General features: G+C 39.4%; 1 protein-coding gene across 1 annotated transcript; it reads left to right on the top strand.

Annotated features, from left to right (window-relative positions):
- Positions 1-380: 380 nt before the first annotated feature.
- sstr3 (somatostatin receptor 3) lies at positions 381-19,333 on the top strand. Its single transcript, XM_037791176.1, has 2 exons — positions 381-595; positions 17,050-19,333. The coding sequence occupies exon 2, from the start codon at positions 17,137-17,139 to the stop codon at positions 18,550-18,552; it is 1,416 nt and encodes a 471-aa protein (XP_037647104.1). The 5' UTR covers positions 381-595; positions 17,050-17,136; the 3' UTR covers positions 18,553-19,333.
- Positions 19,334-19,890: the final 557 nt, after the last annotated feature.

Here is a 19,890-nt window from a genome sequence, read left to right as displayed (position 1 = left end):
ACGGTTGTGTTGTGTTAATCTTGCATCTCTATGTATTTGATTTACATTTCTTTTTAGTCCTTTTTCATCTCTTTGAGTGACATTTTGCTGCTTTTCCTGTTTTAAAACCACATTTCTTTTTTTCCTTCACAGCAAATTAAATTTGTTCTAGGTGGAACACCTCCAGCCTTTAATGGTTCTCCTCAGGCTTGTTACAGGAGATCTCCTGACACACACACACTCACACACACACACACGCACGCACGCACACACACACACTCACACACACAGAGAGGATTTCAACACCTCCTCCTCGGCTCCTGCAGCCAGCAGGCAGAGCTGTTACCTAGTTACAAGCGAGAGACGGAGCGACTGTTATAATGTCGCTGCGGTGACTCTCAGCATCAGTCGGTCCGGCAGCAGACGGAGAGGAAAAATACTCACCGACACACACACCGGAGCACCGGAGGAACCGGAGGACCGGCTGAGGATGAAGATAAAACACGTCCTGACAGGGAATAAACCAGCTGCAGCTGCTCGTCTGATGTTGTTTCATCAATAAATCCTAAATCAGCAGAAGAGACAAGCTGCTTTAAGAAGATCTCCGTCTGAACAGGTAAGTTCAGAGAGAACATTTAGTGATATATTACTGTAAATGACCGCGAGACAGCAGGAACTGTGTGTGATGTAGACTGATGATGTGAAGCTCTCTGCTCACTTCTACATTAAGATCCTTCTGACAACATTAAAACCATCCAAACAAAACAATCCCATAAATGTTCATTATTATAGTCCCCAGCTGGTCTAGAGAAACTTTATAATCATGATGCTCTGCAATAATAAACTGTACATGATTTTACATTACTTATTCAAGTGTAATAAATGAATGCCAAATAAACAACTTTAAATATTGTAATATGAAAATAATATAATTTAATAGCTACCATCTATAACCTACAGCCATATAGACAACCTGGACACAGACATGTAAAAGACCCCCAACTGAAAGAGTCACAAAACGATAGCCATTTCATGTTCTGCGTTCTTTGTGGTCGTTTTGTGTCTCTTTGTGGTTGTTTTGTGTCTTTTTGTGGTTTTGTGTCTTTTTGAGTCTCTTTGTAGTTGTTTTGTGTCTTTTTGTGGTTGTTTTGTGTCTTTTTGTGGTTGTTTTGTGTCTTTTTGTGGTTTTGTGTCTTTTTGAGTCTCTTTGTGGTTGTTTTGTGTCTTTTTGTGGTTGTTTTGTGTCTTTTTGTGGTTTTGTGTCTTTTTGAGTCTCTTTGTGGTTGTTTTGTGTCTTTTTGTGGTTGTTTTGTGTCTTTTTGTGGTTTTGTGTCTTTTTGAGTCTCTCTGTGGTTGTTTTGTGTCTCATTGTGGTCTTTTTGAGTCTCTTTGTGGTCATTATGTGTTTCTTTTGGTCTTTTTCAGTCTCTTTGTGGTCGTTTTGTGTCTCTTTGTGGTCGTTTCATGTCTCTTTGTGGTTGTTTCATGTCTCTTTGCGGTTGTTTCATGTCTCTTGCGTCTCTTTGTAGACATTTTGTGTCTCTTAGCGGTCATAATGCGTGTCTTTATGGTCATTTTGTGGGTTTTTTTGGTCATTTTGAGTCTTACGTCTCTTTAATCATTTTAAATTGTTACTTCGTGGACGTTTTGCGTCTCTTTGTGGAAATGTTGCATTACTTTTTAGTCATTTTGCATCTTTACGGTTGTGTTGCATTACTTTTTAGTCATTTTCGACCTTACAGTTGTGTTGTGTTACTTTTTGGTCATTTTGCATCTTTACGGTTGTGTTGCATTACTTTTTAGTCATTTTCGACCTTACAGTTGTGTTGTGTTACTTTTTGGTCATTTTGCATCTCTTTACGGTTGTGTTGCGTTACCTTTTAGTCATTTTGCATCTCTTTATGGTTGTGTTGCGTTACTTTTTAGTCATTTTGCATCTCTTTACGGTTGTGTTGCGTTACCTTTTAGTCATTTTGCATCTCTTTACGGTTGTGTTGCGTTACTTTTTGGTCATTTTGCATCTCTTTACGGTTGTGTTGCGTTACCTTTTAGTCAAAGCCCATTAGCCTTGGGAATTTTGAAACTACGGTGGTTTTAATTGAAAGTTTCTGTTCTCCTGATCAGTTTCATAAAGTAAGCAGTAAATAACTCAAGAGTCTCAAGAGCTAATGTCTACTTTAGTTTCCCTCAATAAGTACATTTAAAGGGGGTTTGGCATTATAAGGTAGCCTGTCTCTCTCAGTAACGCACATATATAAATTAACATGTGCTACATTGACAGACATCATATGAGTAAAGTTCACCTCACTGTCAAAAATAATTAAGAAACTGGCACAGTAACATAATCTGTGTGTGTGTGTGTGTGCGTGTGTGTGTGTGTGTGTGTTTGTGTACTTTAAATCCTCCTATTTAGCATTTATAAGCAATATATAGCCAAACATTTAACAAACACTTTACAAACAAAACACAAATAAACAGGCTCAAATGAAAAAATCATAGTGTTATTTTGGCCACATTTTGTGACAGATAAGTCTCTCTGCCACTAGAGGTGGGTAATATGGATGAAATCAGTGTTATTAAATCACATGGCTTTATCACCAGACCAGGGCTTTGAACTGTTGTATCGTCTCCTGAGAATTGTGTCATGATTTTTTTCAGTTCAGCTTGTGGGAGAAAACACGTTTTTTTGTTCCTGGAAAAATAAATGTTCCCAACTATGACAGTGTGAGTGTGATTACTATCCGACATGATTTGTTCTGCTCAGTTCAGAGGAGCAAAACAACATCACGCTCCTCCATTTGAAACCACTTATGATAGAAAATGCTGCATCTTTATGCTGCATTTGATTTCTTTTTTTTAAATATAAGAAATTATGATATGGAAGCAATGGATTCAGATATTATGTGTGATCCTGCAATTGAAACTAATGCATTTACACACTAATAGCAGATTTATGCCATCATCTGTTCATCCACACAAATTCAAACACACACTCACCACTGGTGGGAAGTTAATCAGCACAACCAACAGCATAATTTCAGGCAAAATTGCCTTTTAAGAGGTCAAAAAGGCAGAAAGCAGGAACAATCTGGTCCCTCGTCAAAGATTAAAAGCAGCGTTTAGGCATAGTAACATAACAGATAGAGGTGTTCTTTCCTCTTTAGCTGATTCAGACATAAAATACAAAACATTATACTGCCTTCATTAAGTAAAGTGAAGTCTTTTTGTGTCTTTTATGTAAATGTTCCTTATTCAGTCATGACAGCACGTTTACGGTGAGCAGCATCTCTGCTGGAGAACAGCCGAGAGTTGAAATGTTTAATGACATGAAGGAAGAAGAGCGTTTTCTGCATCACTGATGGATCTTAAAACTGATTTTGCTGTTGAAGCTTTTAATTAATGGCGAGGGACGCGAGGGAAGTTGCTTTCGAGTATGGGGGGGATCGATACTCGCAAGCTACTCATTTGGTATCAAACACTTAAAAAAAATATTGATAATAAAATTTGTGTCAAAACAGCCCTGACATATTTAGCTGCAGGGGTGAAAGTAGGCCTGTACAATCCAGTACTCCATACCACTAAAAGATTCAGTACCAGGAAGAGGGGACAGCAGCTGTCTACCAAAACCCACATGCAACCCGTCACTCACGATCACATTCCCAACAAAAAAACACATCTGCTAACATCAGGTCAACATACAGTTAGTTACCTCCACCGAGGAGGTTATGTTTTCAGTTTGGTTTGTCTGTTTGTTTGTACACGCATTAAAGCCCCCCTCCAGTGTATTTTGACATTTCTATGATATTTCATATTTATTATGAGTCATTTCCAGACTAAGTTGATTTGCCAAATTAGCAAAACAAAATTGACAAATAACCTAATTTGATGCTCAAAGTTTGAAAAGAAGGTTGTTGGTAAAATGGGAATATGATGTATGACTACAGTAGAAGCTGCAGGTCAGATGTCTTCCTCCAAGATTGCACAGGCGCACTCATGCTCGTTTGTGTCTGAGCAGTGTAAAAAACGATAAATCTGTTTATCTGTCAGTTTGGTTTTCTAGTTAGTTAACTAGTTAGGTGTAGTTAGCTAGCCCAACTTGTTGCATTAGTTAACTGGTTTTCATTTTATTTTTATTTTCCTTCACCTTAGTTTAGTGTGTTTATTTGCACCATGGCATTTGTGTGTGCGGTGAACGGGTGCAGCCAATGCAGTGAATTACACAAAATCTCTTCGGCAGAATTAACACAACATACTGACTCGCTCTCTTCTTTACCGTCTCCTCCTGCTGGAGATAAATTAACAGAACGCAGCCGATACCGGAAGTTTGCGGGCCTCTAAGAGGTCTGAATGACGGGAGTGCACAACTTTCAGCCCGACAGAAAACCAGAGAAAAAGCCCCGTTAGAGAAATAAACGAATCACAGTGCAGCCCGGTGCGGTGTCGGTGCTGGGAGCTGAGGTGAGAGCGGCCGGTGCTGGTGGACGTTGCACCTCCAAAACGTCCCGAAACGGCATTTCAAACGTCGGACCTCGGCAACATGTCTATCCACCCTCCGGTACGCTGTGGAGATGCGGCTGCTCGGTGCAGTACCAGCCAGACGGCCGCCTCGCCAGGAGGAGACGGTAAAGAAGAGAGCGAGTGAGAGAGTCGGTGTGTTGTGCTAATTCTTGTCTCATTTGTGGTCTGATAAACAGTAAAATCATCTAAACTGGTTTCATCTAAACTGGGTTGAAAAACGATGCAATCTGGTTGCCATGGTAATAAATTACGTCTGACTATTAATCACACCCCCATTCTCTGTTTGAGAAAGAACGTTGAGAAAACAGGAAGTAAAACTGGCTGGAGGGAGGCATTAATGTCTTTTCAGACAAGGAGCGACTCTCCGCCTGCGTACTCGCTTGGATCCGCGGGGTCTGACTGCGCTCCTCATGCAGACAAGCGCTCCGCGAGTAAACGGCAGGCGCTATGCATGGCAACCACGGAAACGTCATCTGTGCACTACTGTAGGCTATGTATCCCTGCCGGTACAACATTGCGGTGTATAACAAAATTTATGATAATTGTCCAAATCCCTGTTGATTTTATTTAATTTAATAGGCCGACTTTTTCCATTTCAGACAACCACATTTGTAATAAAACATTTGCCCTTCGGGGAAGTGGCTGAAAAGCTTATTTTTCACTTTCACATGAGGCATTCCACTTGATCGAACACAGAGTTTAATTGCCCCGGTCAAGCAGGCAGGCTTTAATGTTGAGCCCTAAAACTTTTTTCCATTGTCAGGAGAACTATTTCTCCAGTTTAAATGAGGCACCATTGACAGCGTGCTGTGGAGAAGGAGAGATTGGTGCGATTTGACTTGTATGGCAGGTTTAAGAGAAGTGAATATTATCATATATTATTATATATTATATTATAAATAGAATATTTAAGTGTTTTAATACCTAAATTAGCTTCTGTAGAGCTGAGTCATGAGTCACAAATATTGCAAAAAGAGATGAGAGGAGGTTTGAGTTGATAAATGTTAAACTCATCTGAGTGCCCTTCAGTCAAAGCGGACAACAAGTGGACTCTATTCTGAAACCAAACCTACGCCCTCTCCGCTCATGAGAGGTGATGAAATGTTGTTTATCCCCAGATGGAGTCGTTGTTGAGAGTCATGTGTTGTTTATCCACCAACGGCTAAACTTTGAAAGAAACCAGCAGACAAAGCGTGATATCGCCGAGCTTATGTTCATTTCGCTGTGTGAGAGACTACACATGGTGTGAAACGCGTCGGCGGAGCAGCTATGAACAATCTGTCAACAAGGACGAGTGCAACCTGACTAAGTGATTATCACAACGGTTAAAGGATTTAAAGAGCAGTTAAGAGTTCAGATTTGTGTTTTATGATATAGATGAATATAATAACCATATGTTTTTGCACTAAATTAATATGCTGGTAGCAAAAAAATGAAAGCAATCAAATGTGATTCACAAAAATAGACTTAATTGCAGCATATTCAGACAACAGAATAGTTCAGTATTTGGGAAATCTTCCCCAGACTCAGGACACATCTGTTCTGTTCTCACTGCTGATTGTCTGAAAGCGACATCATGTCGTCATTACGCTGAAGGAGATGGTCAAATATATCTCTGACACGTCTTCCTTTTGAAATGATGCTCACAATGCGTCTGTGAGATTGAATATTGTGTCATACAGCTTTGTAGTTAATGAGGAGTGAAATGAAGTGACAAGCCTCTCTAAGCTGCACACTTCAAACAACATGTTACTATATGTTTCATGAATAATGTTCAGGAAATATTTGACCCCAATCTGTTTCAATATGTTGCCAGTGTGCCATGATGAACAGTATGTCTGTGATCAGGCTGACACCCATAGTAGCTATACCTACAGTACGAAAAGTGATGCACTGTAATTTGTATATATTAAGGCTGTGTATTGGCAAGAACCTGGTGATACACGATGTATCATAATACAGTAGTAACGATTCAATACATTGTAAGGAAGGCAATTTTTTAAAATCTAATTTTAGGAAAACTGTCAGTATAAAGAACACACCACATGTATAAAATCAGAGTAAACAAAGTCACTCTGTGAAATGGCTACTATGGGGACTAACATCATCACACATTAATACAATTAGACTCATAGGATCCACAAGAGTCTCAGCTTTACAGTGATACACACAATTTATGCAATTCAAGACTGTTTATGGACCCCAGTATGCAGAAGTATTACAATTTTAGAATACGTAAAAATAACACATTTGTACATGCAAAAAACGGCATGTTTTTTGCATGTACAAATGTGATTATCATAAAGTGGGCATGCCTGTAAAGATGAGACTCAAGGGTACCCTTAGAAGCCATTTTCATTGACATATCTTGAGGTCAGAGGTCAAGGGAACCCTTTGAAAATGGCCATGCCAGTTTTTCCTCGCCAAAGTTTAGCGTAAATTCGTAGCGTTATTTAACCTCAACTACAGCCTGCTACAACCTCCGAAAGACAGAATCGCGGCCGGGTTTGCAGGCCAGCCTTAAGATTTATAAGAGGTTAATTAAAAATCAATACAGCGTTTTGGAGAATCAATACAATATCGCAAAACATAATATCGCGTATCAATATTTTCTTACACCCCTAGTATATATCCCACAAAATCATTAAGTATTTAATCCATCGTAATCGTGAACCAGGAAATATAAAGAGTGACAAGGAAGGAGGTTGTGGTGGATGGGTTGTTCAAAAAACACCAGGTTTTCACCCAGGAGGCCGCTGTTCGTTTCCTGTGTGAAACCAGAAGTCAACGTTGACTTTATTTGTCACGTAACTTTCGCACTAAAGTTGCGTCACTTCCATAGTTATTTTAACTCAAACCACGATCTTTTCCTAAACCTAACGACGTTGTTTTGTTGCCTAAACCTAACTAAGTTGTTTCCTGTGAAGACAAGTTTATTTTGAAAAGACTGTATGCATGTAACGAGCAGAAAGTGACAGGTGTTGATGGACATTCTTAGAAAAATGAGGAATAACTTTTCGTAACATACGAACCTTGTATGAGGACACGTTGCAGTGATATCCAAAGACAAAAGACTGCTTAAATCATTATTTTTAAAGGGAAAGTTATGTAGTGTGACATATCTTTTTTTTTGCTATGGTTACCGCCAGATTAATCCACCGTTCACTTCCACCTTCCAAAATGTGTTAATTAACCCATTGACTCAAATTATAGTCAAGGTTTATTTATAGATACTTAAGGACACATATCTTATTCAATATGTAGTGAATAGCTTTTTTGGAGCATTTATCTACATTTCCGTATAACCTTCAGTCTTTGTTTCAAACTGTAATGATAATATATTATATACTACATACAGTATATTCACTGACGTCTGCTCAGGACCGACTGTTCAGTTAGTCGTTTGGCAAAATGCTGAACGTCACTCGGCTTTCAAGAGGAGAAAATACAAAAGAAAGCTAAACAAATACGCTATTCAAACAGCTCTGCAAAGGTCCTTAACCATGACCGTGACCTGCTTTCTCACAACTGCAGCACTGAGATCTCAATCAGTCCTGTAGGTTGGCTTTGTGAAGCAGGAAATTACATTTAGAACAATGGATTCAACATGGTTTTAAACTTTGACCTCTCGTGTCACAGAGCATCACAGAAAATATAACACTATGATTTTAATTAATGTTCACATGTTCCCTTCATTTTTTAAAATCCCATCACATTTTCCCTTTTAGTTTCTTCACACTGCACCATAAGTGAGACAAAGTATCCCTATACGACGGTTCGTATGATATCGTACGAAAATGTATTCCTCATTTTTCGGGTGTTTTCCTACGAATGTCCAGCAACACGTGATGCACGTGTCAATTTCCACTCCAGTCCTTTCAAAATAAACTTCCATCTTCACAGGAAACAACTTGGCTAGGTTAATGCAACAAAACTACTTAGCTAGGTTTAGGCAACAAAACTACTTAGTTAGGTTTAGGCAACAAAACCACTTCGTTAGGTTTAGGCAACAAATCTACTTAGTTGGGTTTAGGCAGCGAAACTACTTAGTTGGGTTTAGGCAACAAAACTACCTAGTTAGTCTTGCCCACTTTTTTTCCAGATTTCTAGTAATTTCAGTCTGTTTTCTTAATGTGCAAATTGAAAATGTGCACAAAACGGTGACAGTGAACCAAAACAGTGAAGCTGTGGGCCGATCCGCTAATCAATGAGCTGTAAAGCCGAGGGAAGCTGCAGATCTGTAGGTTCACATGCGGGTATAAAGTGGCATGAAAAGATAATATTGAAGTAAAGTACAAGTACCTCAGATTTGTGCTTCAGCACAGTGCCAGACCTGTGGCCCGTGGTGTGTACCTGAGCGTGTGTGTTTGATCTGTGCTGCTGTCAGGATGACGAAGCTCCTCTCTGAAATACTCTGAACCTTTCAAGTGCTCTGGCTGTCATAGACTCTGACCTTTGTGATGGATGCTCGGCTCGCTGCTCGACAGCAATATGTTGGCATTTCCGCTCCTGCAGTTCAAACCTGTGGGAGATACAAATGTTCCCTCACCTGTGTTTATCTACGGCTGAACATCATTGTGTTGATGTCATATTTTGTTAATATATTTTGTCTTGTGACCCAAATTCTCAAAAACTCCTCATTCAACAGTAAAACAAAAAACTGTTTGTGTAATTATTCCAGTAAGATCAGAACTCATTGTGAGGAAATGTACTTTCCGTTTGTAATTTTTATGTCTCGGTCACTTCCAAGAAGCATGTTTTAGATAAGGCAGCTTTCACCTTTAGCAGCTCTGATAGCTGCAGGTTTGTTCTACCACACGACGGCACTTCTGGTAAAACATATAGTTTGTTTGTACACTCCAAGATTGTGAGAATGAACTGTGACACAGCACAAAATGATGACGTCCTCTACGATTTAAAGTTATAATCCTTCAGATTTCAGTCCTGGTTGTAACAAGAAGTGCAGTTTAATACGACAGCAAACACCCGTTGAGCAGCTACTGTACCCGTTTACAGTGCAGCCAAATAAAGACACTTTTAATATTATGCTGAAAACGTTTCAATTGTTTTGTCGATGCATTTTTGATTGCAATAGAACCTGTGACACCAGCCCGTTCACACGAAAAGGCGCCTAAATGTCGCAATAATGAGCAAGGCGTTTAGCATGCAATGAGTACGCCTTTTCTTGATTCCTTGTGACATTTGTACGCCATGTATCCTGTACTGTAAATGCATCAGCGTATAAATGCTATGATAAGATGGGATGGGAGATCAGTGTTTTGTTTTGTAAGACGGGGAGAGGGAGCCATAGGAGATAGGGAAAGAAGGAAATGCCAAAGGGGGTCTCATGCCAGCGGGCTGGCTTAAAAACATTACATGACAATTTAACCCTAACCCCTTTAGATAAGTTTGCCTGTTTGGATTGCCTTCCTTTGACCCCTGCCTGTCTCTGTATTCAGTATTCAGCTTATGTACCTTCTTTCGGTCAATAAATCACTGAACTGTTCCTGTCCTCTACCTGCTACCAGCCAGTGTTTAAACAGAACCATAAAAAGGTTTAATAATGTCGTAGTCATTACAAGGCGAGGCAGATTTATTTATAGACAGAGTTAGGTTCAAGGTGCTGTACAGAGAAGTTAAAACACAAAATACAGAATTAAAATAATTCAGTTTAAAAGAGCAACGTAAAACAGAAAAATCTCTATAGAAATAAAATTTAAAAAATGTGATGAAAGTGTAAAAGAATATAAATTAGGGCTGTCAAAGTTAACGTGATAATAACGTGTTAACACAAATTTGTTTTAACGCCACTAATTTCTTTAATGCAGTAACGCAACTTGCGATTTTGAGGGTTGTAGCAGGCTCAGTTTTAAAACTGTGAAGATACTGGTATCATATGAAACTAGAAAACCTAAGGAATCCAGTGGTACCAACCATGTCATACTAGCTTCTCGAGAAGGAGGTTAAATAACGCTCCAAACTTACTCTAAATTTTGGCGAGGAAAAACTGGCATGGCCATTTTTAAAGGGGTCCCTTGACCTCTGACCTCAAGATATGTGAATGAAAATGGGTTCTATGGGTACCCACGAGTCTCTCCTTTACAGACATGCCCACTTTATGATAATTACATGCAGTTTGGGGCAAGTCATAGTCAAGTCAGCACACTGACACACTGACAGCTGTTGTTGCCTGTTTGGCTGCAGTTTACCATGTTATGATTTGAGCATATATTTTATGCTTAAATGCAGTACCTGTGAGGGTTTCTGGACAATATTTGTCATTGTTTTGTGTTGGTAATTGATTTCCAATAATAATATATACATACATTTGCAAAAATCAAGTATATTTGCCCACTCCCCTGTTGATAGGTATTGAGTATTAAATACTTGACGAATCTCCCTTTAAGGTACATTTTGAACAGATAAATAATGTGTGATTCATTTGCAATTAATCGCTATTAACTATGGACAATCATGTGATTAATTGCGATTCAATATTTTAATCGATTGACAGCCATAAAATCTATAGAAATAAAACTTTAAAAAAATAAAATGAAAGAGTGAAAGAATAAAAATAGATAAATAAAACAATTTAAAATAATAATAATATTACAATGATGATAAGGCCTTGGGTTTTAAAAACATTTAGTTAACAGCACTTGAGAACAATAAGGTTTCTGTCTGAATGTAAAAACAATGGTTGAGGCATTAATATCAGGCAGCTGGTTCCAGTGTTCCGGGATATTATATTGCACGATCGGATATTTTGGTGGAAATCAAATTATACATTTGACTGATGTTCAGTATCAATGTTTTCGTGACTTGCCAGATTCTTTAATTAACAATATTTCCTCATTATGTTGCTAGAAACCCGCCCGGCATTATGTTTCCTTCTAACTGTATTTGCTGTTGGAAGTTAGTTTTATATAAAACATAATTTCTCGGAGACTGTTTACAGATATTGCAGATGTGTCATTTAAAACTTGTCTGAATCTGTCAGTCATTGGTACAGATGATTCTGTCCAGAGAGTGAATAAACAAAGTGGAATAAATGTGTCACCAGTAACAGCATGACCACAAGAGATGAGTCCTCGATACAGATCAGACCGCCGAGCGATCAAAAGCAGAAGATTCAGAAGATTCAAATATAGATCGCATGTCATTTTAGCCGGTTGTCCTCTTTTATCAGATGTTGTTGTCACAAAGTGTTCTGCTTTTAGCCTCAGTTCAGTTCAGCTTCTGGTTTTATGTGTGCAGAAAGCTATTGATCCGTCTGATAGTTAGTATTCAGATTGAATGGCTGTGTTGCCGTGTTGGTCACATGACCTGCACTGATTGTTCTCCCCTCACATCGTTCCAAGAAAAGAGAGACAGACGAGGACGTGACACCGGCAGCAGTTCAGAACCTCAATTTACAAACTGAATAGATTTCTTCTTTCAGAGACATCTGACGGCCTGAAAGGTCCTCAAGTGTTTAGTCTGAAGATTAATGAAACGTGACAAACACAATGCAGATATCAGACTTCAGGGTGTTTGAGATGAGAGACGTATGAATTGATTTCTCTGAGGCATCACAGTTGATGTTACAGCTACAGGCTGAAAGAGATTTATTTTAAGATGATTCTACTAAGATGATTTAAGAAGATTTCTTTTTTTTTGCAACTATAAATTATTTTCATTAATGATTAATCTGTGCGAGCGTTTTCTCGATTAATTGATTGTTTAAAAATAGAAAAAATGGCAAGACCCAAATGTGAAGTCTTTTATTTGCTAGTTTTATCTGAAAACCCGAAGATTTAAAGTTATTTATTTATTATATTTATTATTATATGACGGAGAGAAGCAGCAAATACTAACATTTAAGAAGCAAATATTTGACTTGAAATTACTGGAATGATTAGTTGATTATCAAAATAGTTGCAGATTATTTTGTTAGATTAACAGATTAGTGTTAATATATATATATATATATATATATATAAACAAACTATAGGTTTAGGAAAAGATCACGGTTTGGGTTGAAACACTGGAAGTGCCGTAACTTATGTGTGTGTGTATACACGAAAAATACGTTGTTAAAAGTCGTTGAGTGTCACGAAAAAAAGGGAAATTCGTGTCTATGTATATGAATCAAATAGATTAAATTTTGGGACTATTTCACAAACTGCCTTGAGACTGTATTGAATCTGCCTGAAGTGAAGTGAAGTCCTTTCTTTTGTGGTTTCTTTTGTGCTCTAGCTGACTGCTGGACAACATAAGTGGCACAAAAATAAAATCGTTCTGTTCCTTTTGGCTTTTAAATACCTCTAATGGTCCAAATTGTGCTAATTATGTCATTTTTCAGTGTCTTTTAACAGCCATTTCTTCTGTTATGGGTCTGTAGGGACTACAGTGGTGAATACCGAGATTTTCTATTAAGAACGTTATGAACATGCAGGCAAAACAAAAGCAAGTTTAGCAATATTAAAAAGGTTTATCTTCATACGTGAATGATGATAACTGGCTACAATCTAACCAAATGTAATATCTGCATGCACACTGCCTGAGCTGCTGTGGCAAAATGAGGCAAGAGGGACAAATTTAGGAAAAATCGGCATTGGCTGACGCACAGCAACCAATCAGTGGTAGGAGAAAATAGTATTTGAACCTTTAATAAGAGCTTCACAAATAACATCTCATTGTGGTTTTACAGATTGTAGCTGTGATAAAAGAGAAGCCTCTGGTACTTACAGCTGCCATATCCGGCCAATAACTGATATTTAATTAAAGTGCAATATCAGCTCCGTGTACAAGGAAGACAACGTATGGATCTAATCCTGGTTATAACGAAATAATTCTTCAATGGCTGCATGAGGGCTCGGTCTGAGCTGTTGTTATTGTATTTTATTGGATCCCTCATTCATCACCAAGGAAAAGTGTGTTTCTATTCTTTTTCTCTTTGAAACATCACTCGAGAAAAGAGAAGAAGAGAAAAATCTATCCTTGTTGTGCTGCCATGTGCTGCCGTTTATTTGGTTCCGTTTGATTTACGACACTGATCTCTGGGTTTTCTCTTTCGCCGGTTTCCATGGTGATCCAGATTGCCAAATTTAATGTGAAATGTCCGCAATCACAAGGAATTACGAGATATTGAAAAAATGATTATAGTGACAGTGTGGTGAAATCAAAGAAACTACTCTGGTCCCATAAAAAGACACACAGTACATTTGTTGATTTTTGTTGTTTTGTTGTTTGTTCTTCATGTCTTTTAAATTGAACTCCAGAGAGTCTGAATGCCCTTTTTTATAGACTCTGCAGCTGTCGCCATCGAGGTGACAATAACCTTTCAGTCGGTTTGTTTGATGAACTCTATCAATGAGCTCAGGGCACATCTGTGTTTTTCTCACTGTTGATATTCTGAAAGCAACATCAAACATTTTGAAAAAAAGGACATGGTCAAAAATATTTCCTCTGAGATGGTGCCCATGATGCTTTTATTGTGATATGATATTGACTTCTCTGTGGTACAGCTGTGTAGTTAATGAGGAGTGAAATGAAATGGCAAGCATCTATGGAGTGCTGCGAGAATGAGTCCTACAACACGGAAATTAGTTAGTAGCATTTTTGCACTTTGGGCTTCCTCGTCTTGAAGTCAATGGATTTTTAGTTAGATGCCTGAAGTCTGGGGTTAACACAAGCCTAAGAGATTTTAACGTGTTGTTTTACGAAATTGAATACGTCAGTAAATATTAAGGGTGGGAAAAAATCGATTCACCTATGCATTGCAATTTTTTTTTTAGGATTTTGAAATGTATAATGCTAGAATATATTTGTTTCATTTGAGTCTATGCAGAGGTAGAAGGAAGTTACCGCTTTTATTGTTGTAGTCTGAGTAACATGACGTCATATCTGTTCCGTATCCCTCAACCAAAACAAACTAGCCAGCCGCAGCGAGCCAAAACGAGAAAATAGAAAACAGTAACCCCAGCAGCTGGAAAAAAATTTAATAAATAATGTCTCACAATGACCGATATATTTGACTTCAGGACATCTCTGACTACATACTGTACATGCTGAAAATCAAACATTCTTACTGTATTAATTTAGATATTTTCCAAAGTAAATGTCCCTAGAAGTGTATGATTAAATATTTTCTCATGGTCTAGTGTTAAAAAAAAGTGAACAAAAATTGCAAATAAATCATAATATCGAATCGCAATACTTGTAGAATTGCAAAACTTAAAAATCGCAATACATATCGAATCGGCACCCACGTATCGTGATAGTGTCGGATCACAATATACGTGAATCGTCCCAGCCCTAGTAAATATCCCACTGCCACAGGGCGGTTGCTAACAAGTGGCCAAATGAGACTACTAAACGTCATCGCAGCAAACACCAGTCTTCCTTTAGCTCCGTGGTGGTGACATGAAGTCATGTGACCGTGGCAAAGAACGTATATTGCCAAGAATTGAAAGTCAAATGTTTGTTCCATTGCAACAGCAGCACCCAGATGCAAAGCTACGCTTAAGCCATTTCTAACTAAAAGCGACTACAGAACGTTTGCCTACAAAGTGCCGTACAAAAGTAAAACTTAAATTATTTTTATTCTATTGTCGTATACTACCGAAATGGCCTGTGTTGAAAAATAAAATATTATGAATAGACCTATAATAAGCGCTTTCAGTCCAAAATGGCGGTAGCGGCTGTTGTCAACAAAGCACCAGAGTTTCATGTCTTTGCTTCTATACTGTAGAAAATGAAATGACAATCCATCAAATAGTTGTTGAGATATGTCAGTCTGGAGCAAAGTGGTGGGCCTATACAGACCAATATTGCCATCCCTAGCCCCACTCCGCCAGCATGGCTAATATTAACCAGAATAAAGGCTCATTCTTTTGTTTCTTTTTCATTTCTATATTAAAATGACTGTGTGAATGTGTGGGCGAGTGCACCAGCTGTTAGAAGATGTTTACCAAACGTGAGTCTCCTGAGAACACACACAATCTCACCTCCACTAAGTGTCCTACAGCTGACTCTCCTCTCCCAGTACTCTGTTTCCAGTTCACGTTAACCAGGGTGCTGCTGGGTTGCTAATGAAATGTCAGCATCGCCCGTGGGAACACACTCTGTTTAATTTACCTGCCATATCAATAGTCTAACCAAATATTGCTGCTGTGGTCAAATCAATCTAAATGCAAACATCCATCTTCACCCGGTTTTAATTGTTTCCTGTCTGACTCATCATTTCAAATCCACCTCTTTCCCATTTGCTTTCCATTATTTTATCTGTATCCTGTGTTTTTCTTTTTGTCTCTCGGCCGCTCGCCCTCTGAGTGTTATCTTTGCCTGCTTCCTGTGTCTTTCATTGTAAACATGTTGATGACCTTACAGTGTTTTTATGATTGCTTTGTGCTCAGTTCTCGCAACAGAGTTTCTATGTGCCAACAAAAAACAAACTGAATCACTAAAGCACTGAAATATTGTAGGTGTTTGCAAATATTGCTTCTCATTTTAACATCACTACCCTCTATTGCAACATCATTGCTAATTACTTCACATCTGAAATGTTTGGGAAAAGGGGAATGCACGAGAAATAGTTGAAAAATAAATTGCATTTTTCGCCTTTTGATTACTTTCAATAAGTTTTTATCGAAGGTCTGTTGCAGTCGTGTAAATTGTTCAGTAAATTGATGTTTTCCTGCATATCTGCAGTATATTTAAATAATGAAAGTTACAAGTGATTGAAATAAGGTGAAGTGTCTTGAATAAAAACAATCTTTGTGATCCATTCAAGAACAGAAAAAGCAGTGAAGTACAGTCACAATCACCATTTTGTGTACGATTTACTGCAGTGTTAAGTCAGCAGGGGTCTCCAACACGTCGCTCGCGACCAGTAGCTCCCAGTAGCTCCCAGTAGCTCACGCCCTGTTTCTGAGCCGCTCGCTAAAGGTTCAAAGAATATGTAATTAAATTTGATAAGACAAAGTCACTTGGTAAACCCAAATTTCTATCCAATCCAATTTACAGACATCCCGACCCCTTCTGACACAAACTGATTATTTTTTCAAAAGTACATATTGGAGGGGATCTACTCCCAGCACCACAAACAATTTTGAGAATGTGCATGTTTTCCTCTCCACAAACTGATTTGTGGAGAGGAAGCAAAGTGTTACCCAACATTTGGATAGATTTGATACAATTTACTATTAAGGAAATACATGTTTTAAAAGCCAAAGTGTAGTTAAAGTGTGTCATTTCAATGTAATTTGGACCAAAATGTCCCTTAAAACATCAAGACCATATCAGCAAAAAGACTAAGCTTAATTGCTTAGTGTGACACAAACAACCTTTGTCAGAACACAGTGGACATACCTGCTGGTGGTTTTCAAAATTGAAAGATTTTCAAATAAAGAAAGAAATGTGCTTTCTAAGAATCACAACACTTTCTTGTGTCCTTGGAAGACAGAGATGTGTTTAGTTTATTTTCATCTGCCTTCAGAGATGAAACTAAGGTAGAAAACTATTCAGTTAGATAACTGATTTTTTTTCTCATTTTTTTCCCTCCAACAGAACAGATGGGCGGGAGCTGAGACAGCAGAAGGACAAAGCGACAGAAAAAGCTCATCCATAGGTGCCGTCTCGCTTCCCGGGCTGGAGATGACGGATGAGACGTGGGAGAACGGCAGCTTCGCCAGCCCCTCGCCCGGACTCCCCCTGTTTCTGCTCATGTTAAACGACAGCGATCTGAACGAGACGCTGTTCAACTCCACCAACTCCACCATCCCAGATGTCCCCCCGGGTCTCAGCGTGGCGGGGGTCCTCATACTGCTCATATATATAATCGTGTGTATCATCGGCCTGGGTGGAAACACTTTGGTGATTCACATCGTGCTGCACTACTCGAAGATAGAGTCAGTGACCAACATCTACATTCTCAACTTGGCCATCGCCGACGAGCTCTTCATGCTCGGTCTGCCTTTCCTGGCGGTTCAGAACACCCTCCAGTCGTGGCCATTTGGCTCCTTCATGTGCCGTCTGGTGATGACTGTCGACTGCATCAACCAGTTCACCAGCATCTTCTGCCTGACTGTGATGAGCATCGATCGCTACCTCGCTGTAGTCCACCCCATTCGCTCTTCAAAGTGGCGGCGCCCCCAGGTGGCCAAAGTGGTGAACGGCACTGTCTGGGCTCTGTCGTTTCTTGTTGTTCTGCCTGTGGTGATCTTCGCCAACAGGGCGGGAGGTACCTGTAACATCGCCTGGCCACAGCCGGCTAACATCTGGGCTGCCGCTTTCATCATTTACACCTCCACGGTTGGATTCTTCTGCCCTCTTCTTATCATCTGCCTCTGCTACCTGCTCATCGTCTTCAAGGTCCGCAGCTCAGGTAAAAAAGTCCACGCCACCTCCACCAAGCGCAGGAAGTCAGAGAGAAAAGTGACGCGCATGGTTGTGATTGTTGTCGCCGTGTTTGTCTTCTGCTGGCTGCCTTTCTACGCTCTCAACATCATCAACCTGATGGTGTCGCTGCCCTCAGAGTACCAGGGTCTTTACTATTTTGTCGTAGTGCTTGGCTACGCTAACAGCTGCGCCAACCCCATCGTCTACGGCTTCCTGTCAGACAACTTTAAGAGGGGTTTCCGGAAAGCCCTCTGTCGCTCCACGAGGAAGGTGGAGAACCACGAGCCCATGGAGCGCAAGCAGAAGGAGGGCAGGTCAGCGCTCATGCCCAGAGAGAGCCTGAGACGGGTAGTCAGGGAAGGAGAGGAGGAGGACGACGAAGACGTCTCGGAAATGACTGAGATCTACAGAATCGCCCAGAACGGCAACAGCAGTCTCCAGCCGCAGAGCTCGCAGCCGCTGTTGTCCGAGAAAGGAGCGACTCCAGGAGCGACGGAGCTGTCATCCCCAGACAGGAAGGACAAATCTGGGGACATGAAGGGGAAAGATACAGCCAACGGGTCCACACTGACTGTACCGTTGCTGCTCAATGGAACCAAAAATGGGAGTATCAAAACTCTGCCAGAGGAAAACTTGGACCAGAGCACCTCACTGGAGATAAGTTACTTATAGTGTAAAATATGGACCATATGTTACTTGAAGTGAACTCAGTATTACGACACAGAGCAGCCAACACTGAGCTGTTTGTAATATATAATGAAGACTCAAACAGGCTGGACTCAAAGTGAAGGAGTTGATAAAGTTTTACCAACGCACTGTTTATATTGTGTACATATGCATGAATATGAATGTACAAAGTCGTGCCTTTATTAACTTTTATCACATGTATCTTGTTGATTGTTGTACTTATAACCTTTTTATTTCATAATGTGACAATCATTCGCTCAAATGTGACTGTATTTAAGCTTAACTCAACATTCACTGCAACCATCTAGAACATTGATTGAATCCCATGCCTGCAACCTCATCTCCTATTAATTATGTTTATATACTTGCCAGTTACGGAAAATGTAATTATTGCCAGGATTATGTTTTTTAGTTGTAAGAAGGTGGTCGGGGTGGATGGAGGGTGTACACAACGTAGGACAAGGATCACATCCTGATTCCATTGTGTGGTTAGGTAATGTTTGTGAAACATTTCAAGGCATTAATGCAACTTGCGATTTAATGCAACTTGCGATTTTTCGGTTGTACTGGGCTCAGTTTTAAAGCTAGAAAAGTAAGGAATCCAGTGGTACCAACCGTCATACTAACTTCTCGAGAAGAATGTTAAATAATGCTCCAAACTTATGCGAAATTTTGGCGAGGAAAAACTGTCATGGCCATTTTCAAAGGGGTCCCTTGACCTCTGACCTCCAGATATGTGAATGAAAATGGTTTCTATGGGTACCCACGAGTCTCCCCTTTACAGACATGCCCACTTTATGATAATCACATGCAGTTTGGGGCAAGTCATAGTCAAGTCAGCACACTGACACACTGACAGCTGTTGTTGCCTGTTGGGCTGCAGTTTGCCATGTTATGATTTGAGCATATTTTTTATGCTAAATGCAGTACCTGTGAGGGTTTCTGGACAATATTTACCATTGTTTTGTGTTGTTAATTGATTTCCACTAATAAATATGTACATACATTTGCAAAAAGGAGCATATTTGCCCACTCCTATGTTGATAAGAGTATTAAATACTTCACAAATCTCCCTCTAGGGTTTTGAACAGATAAAAAGATGTAATTTGAGATTGATCATGATTAAATATTTTAATTGATTGACAGTCTCACGCTTCATGACGTTTTTTACTTTTTCTGTATTAAACCAAGACCACGATCTTTCTCTAACTTAAACCAAGTGCTGCCGGTACCTGAACATAACCATTTCTCAATCCGTTTCTAGTAGATATTTTAGGAAAACAAACATTTAACATTTTGTCACTTGAACGTTCCATAACAATG

Source organism: Sebastes umbrosus, chromosome 14, assembly GCF_015220745.1.
Source record: "Sebastes umbrosus isolate fSebUmb1 chromosome 14, fSebUmb1.pri, whole genome shotgun sequence".
Taxonomy (NCBI): domain Eukaryota; kingdom Metazoa; phylum Chordata; class Actinopteri; order Perciformes; family Sebastidae; genus Sebastes; species Sebastes umbrosus.
Note: the sequence above shows the minus strand (reverse complement) of the source record. Positions and strands in the feature narration are given on the sequence as shown.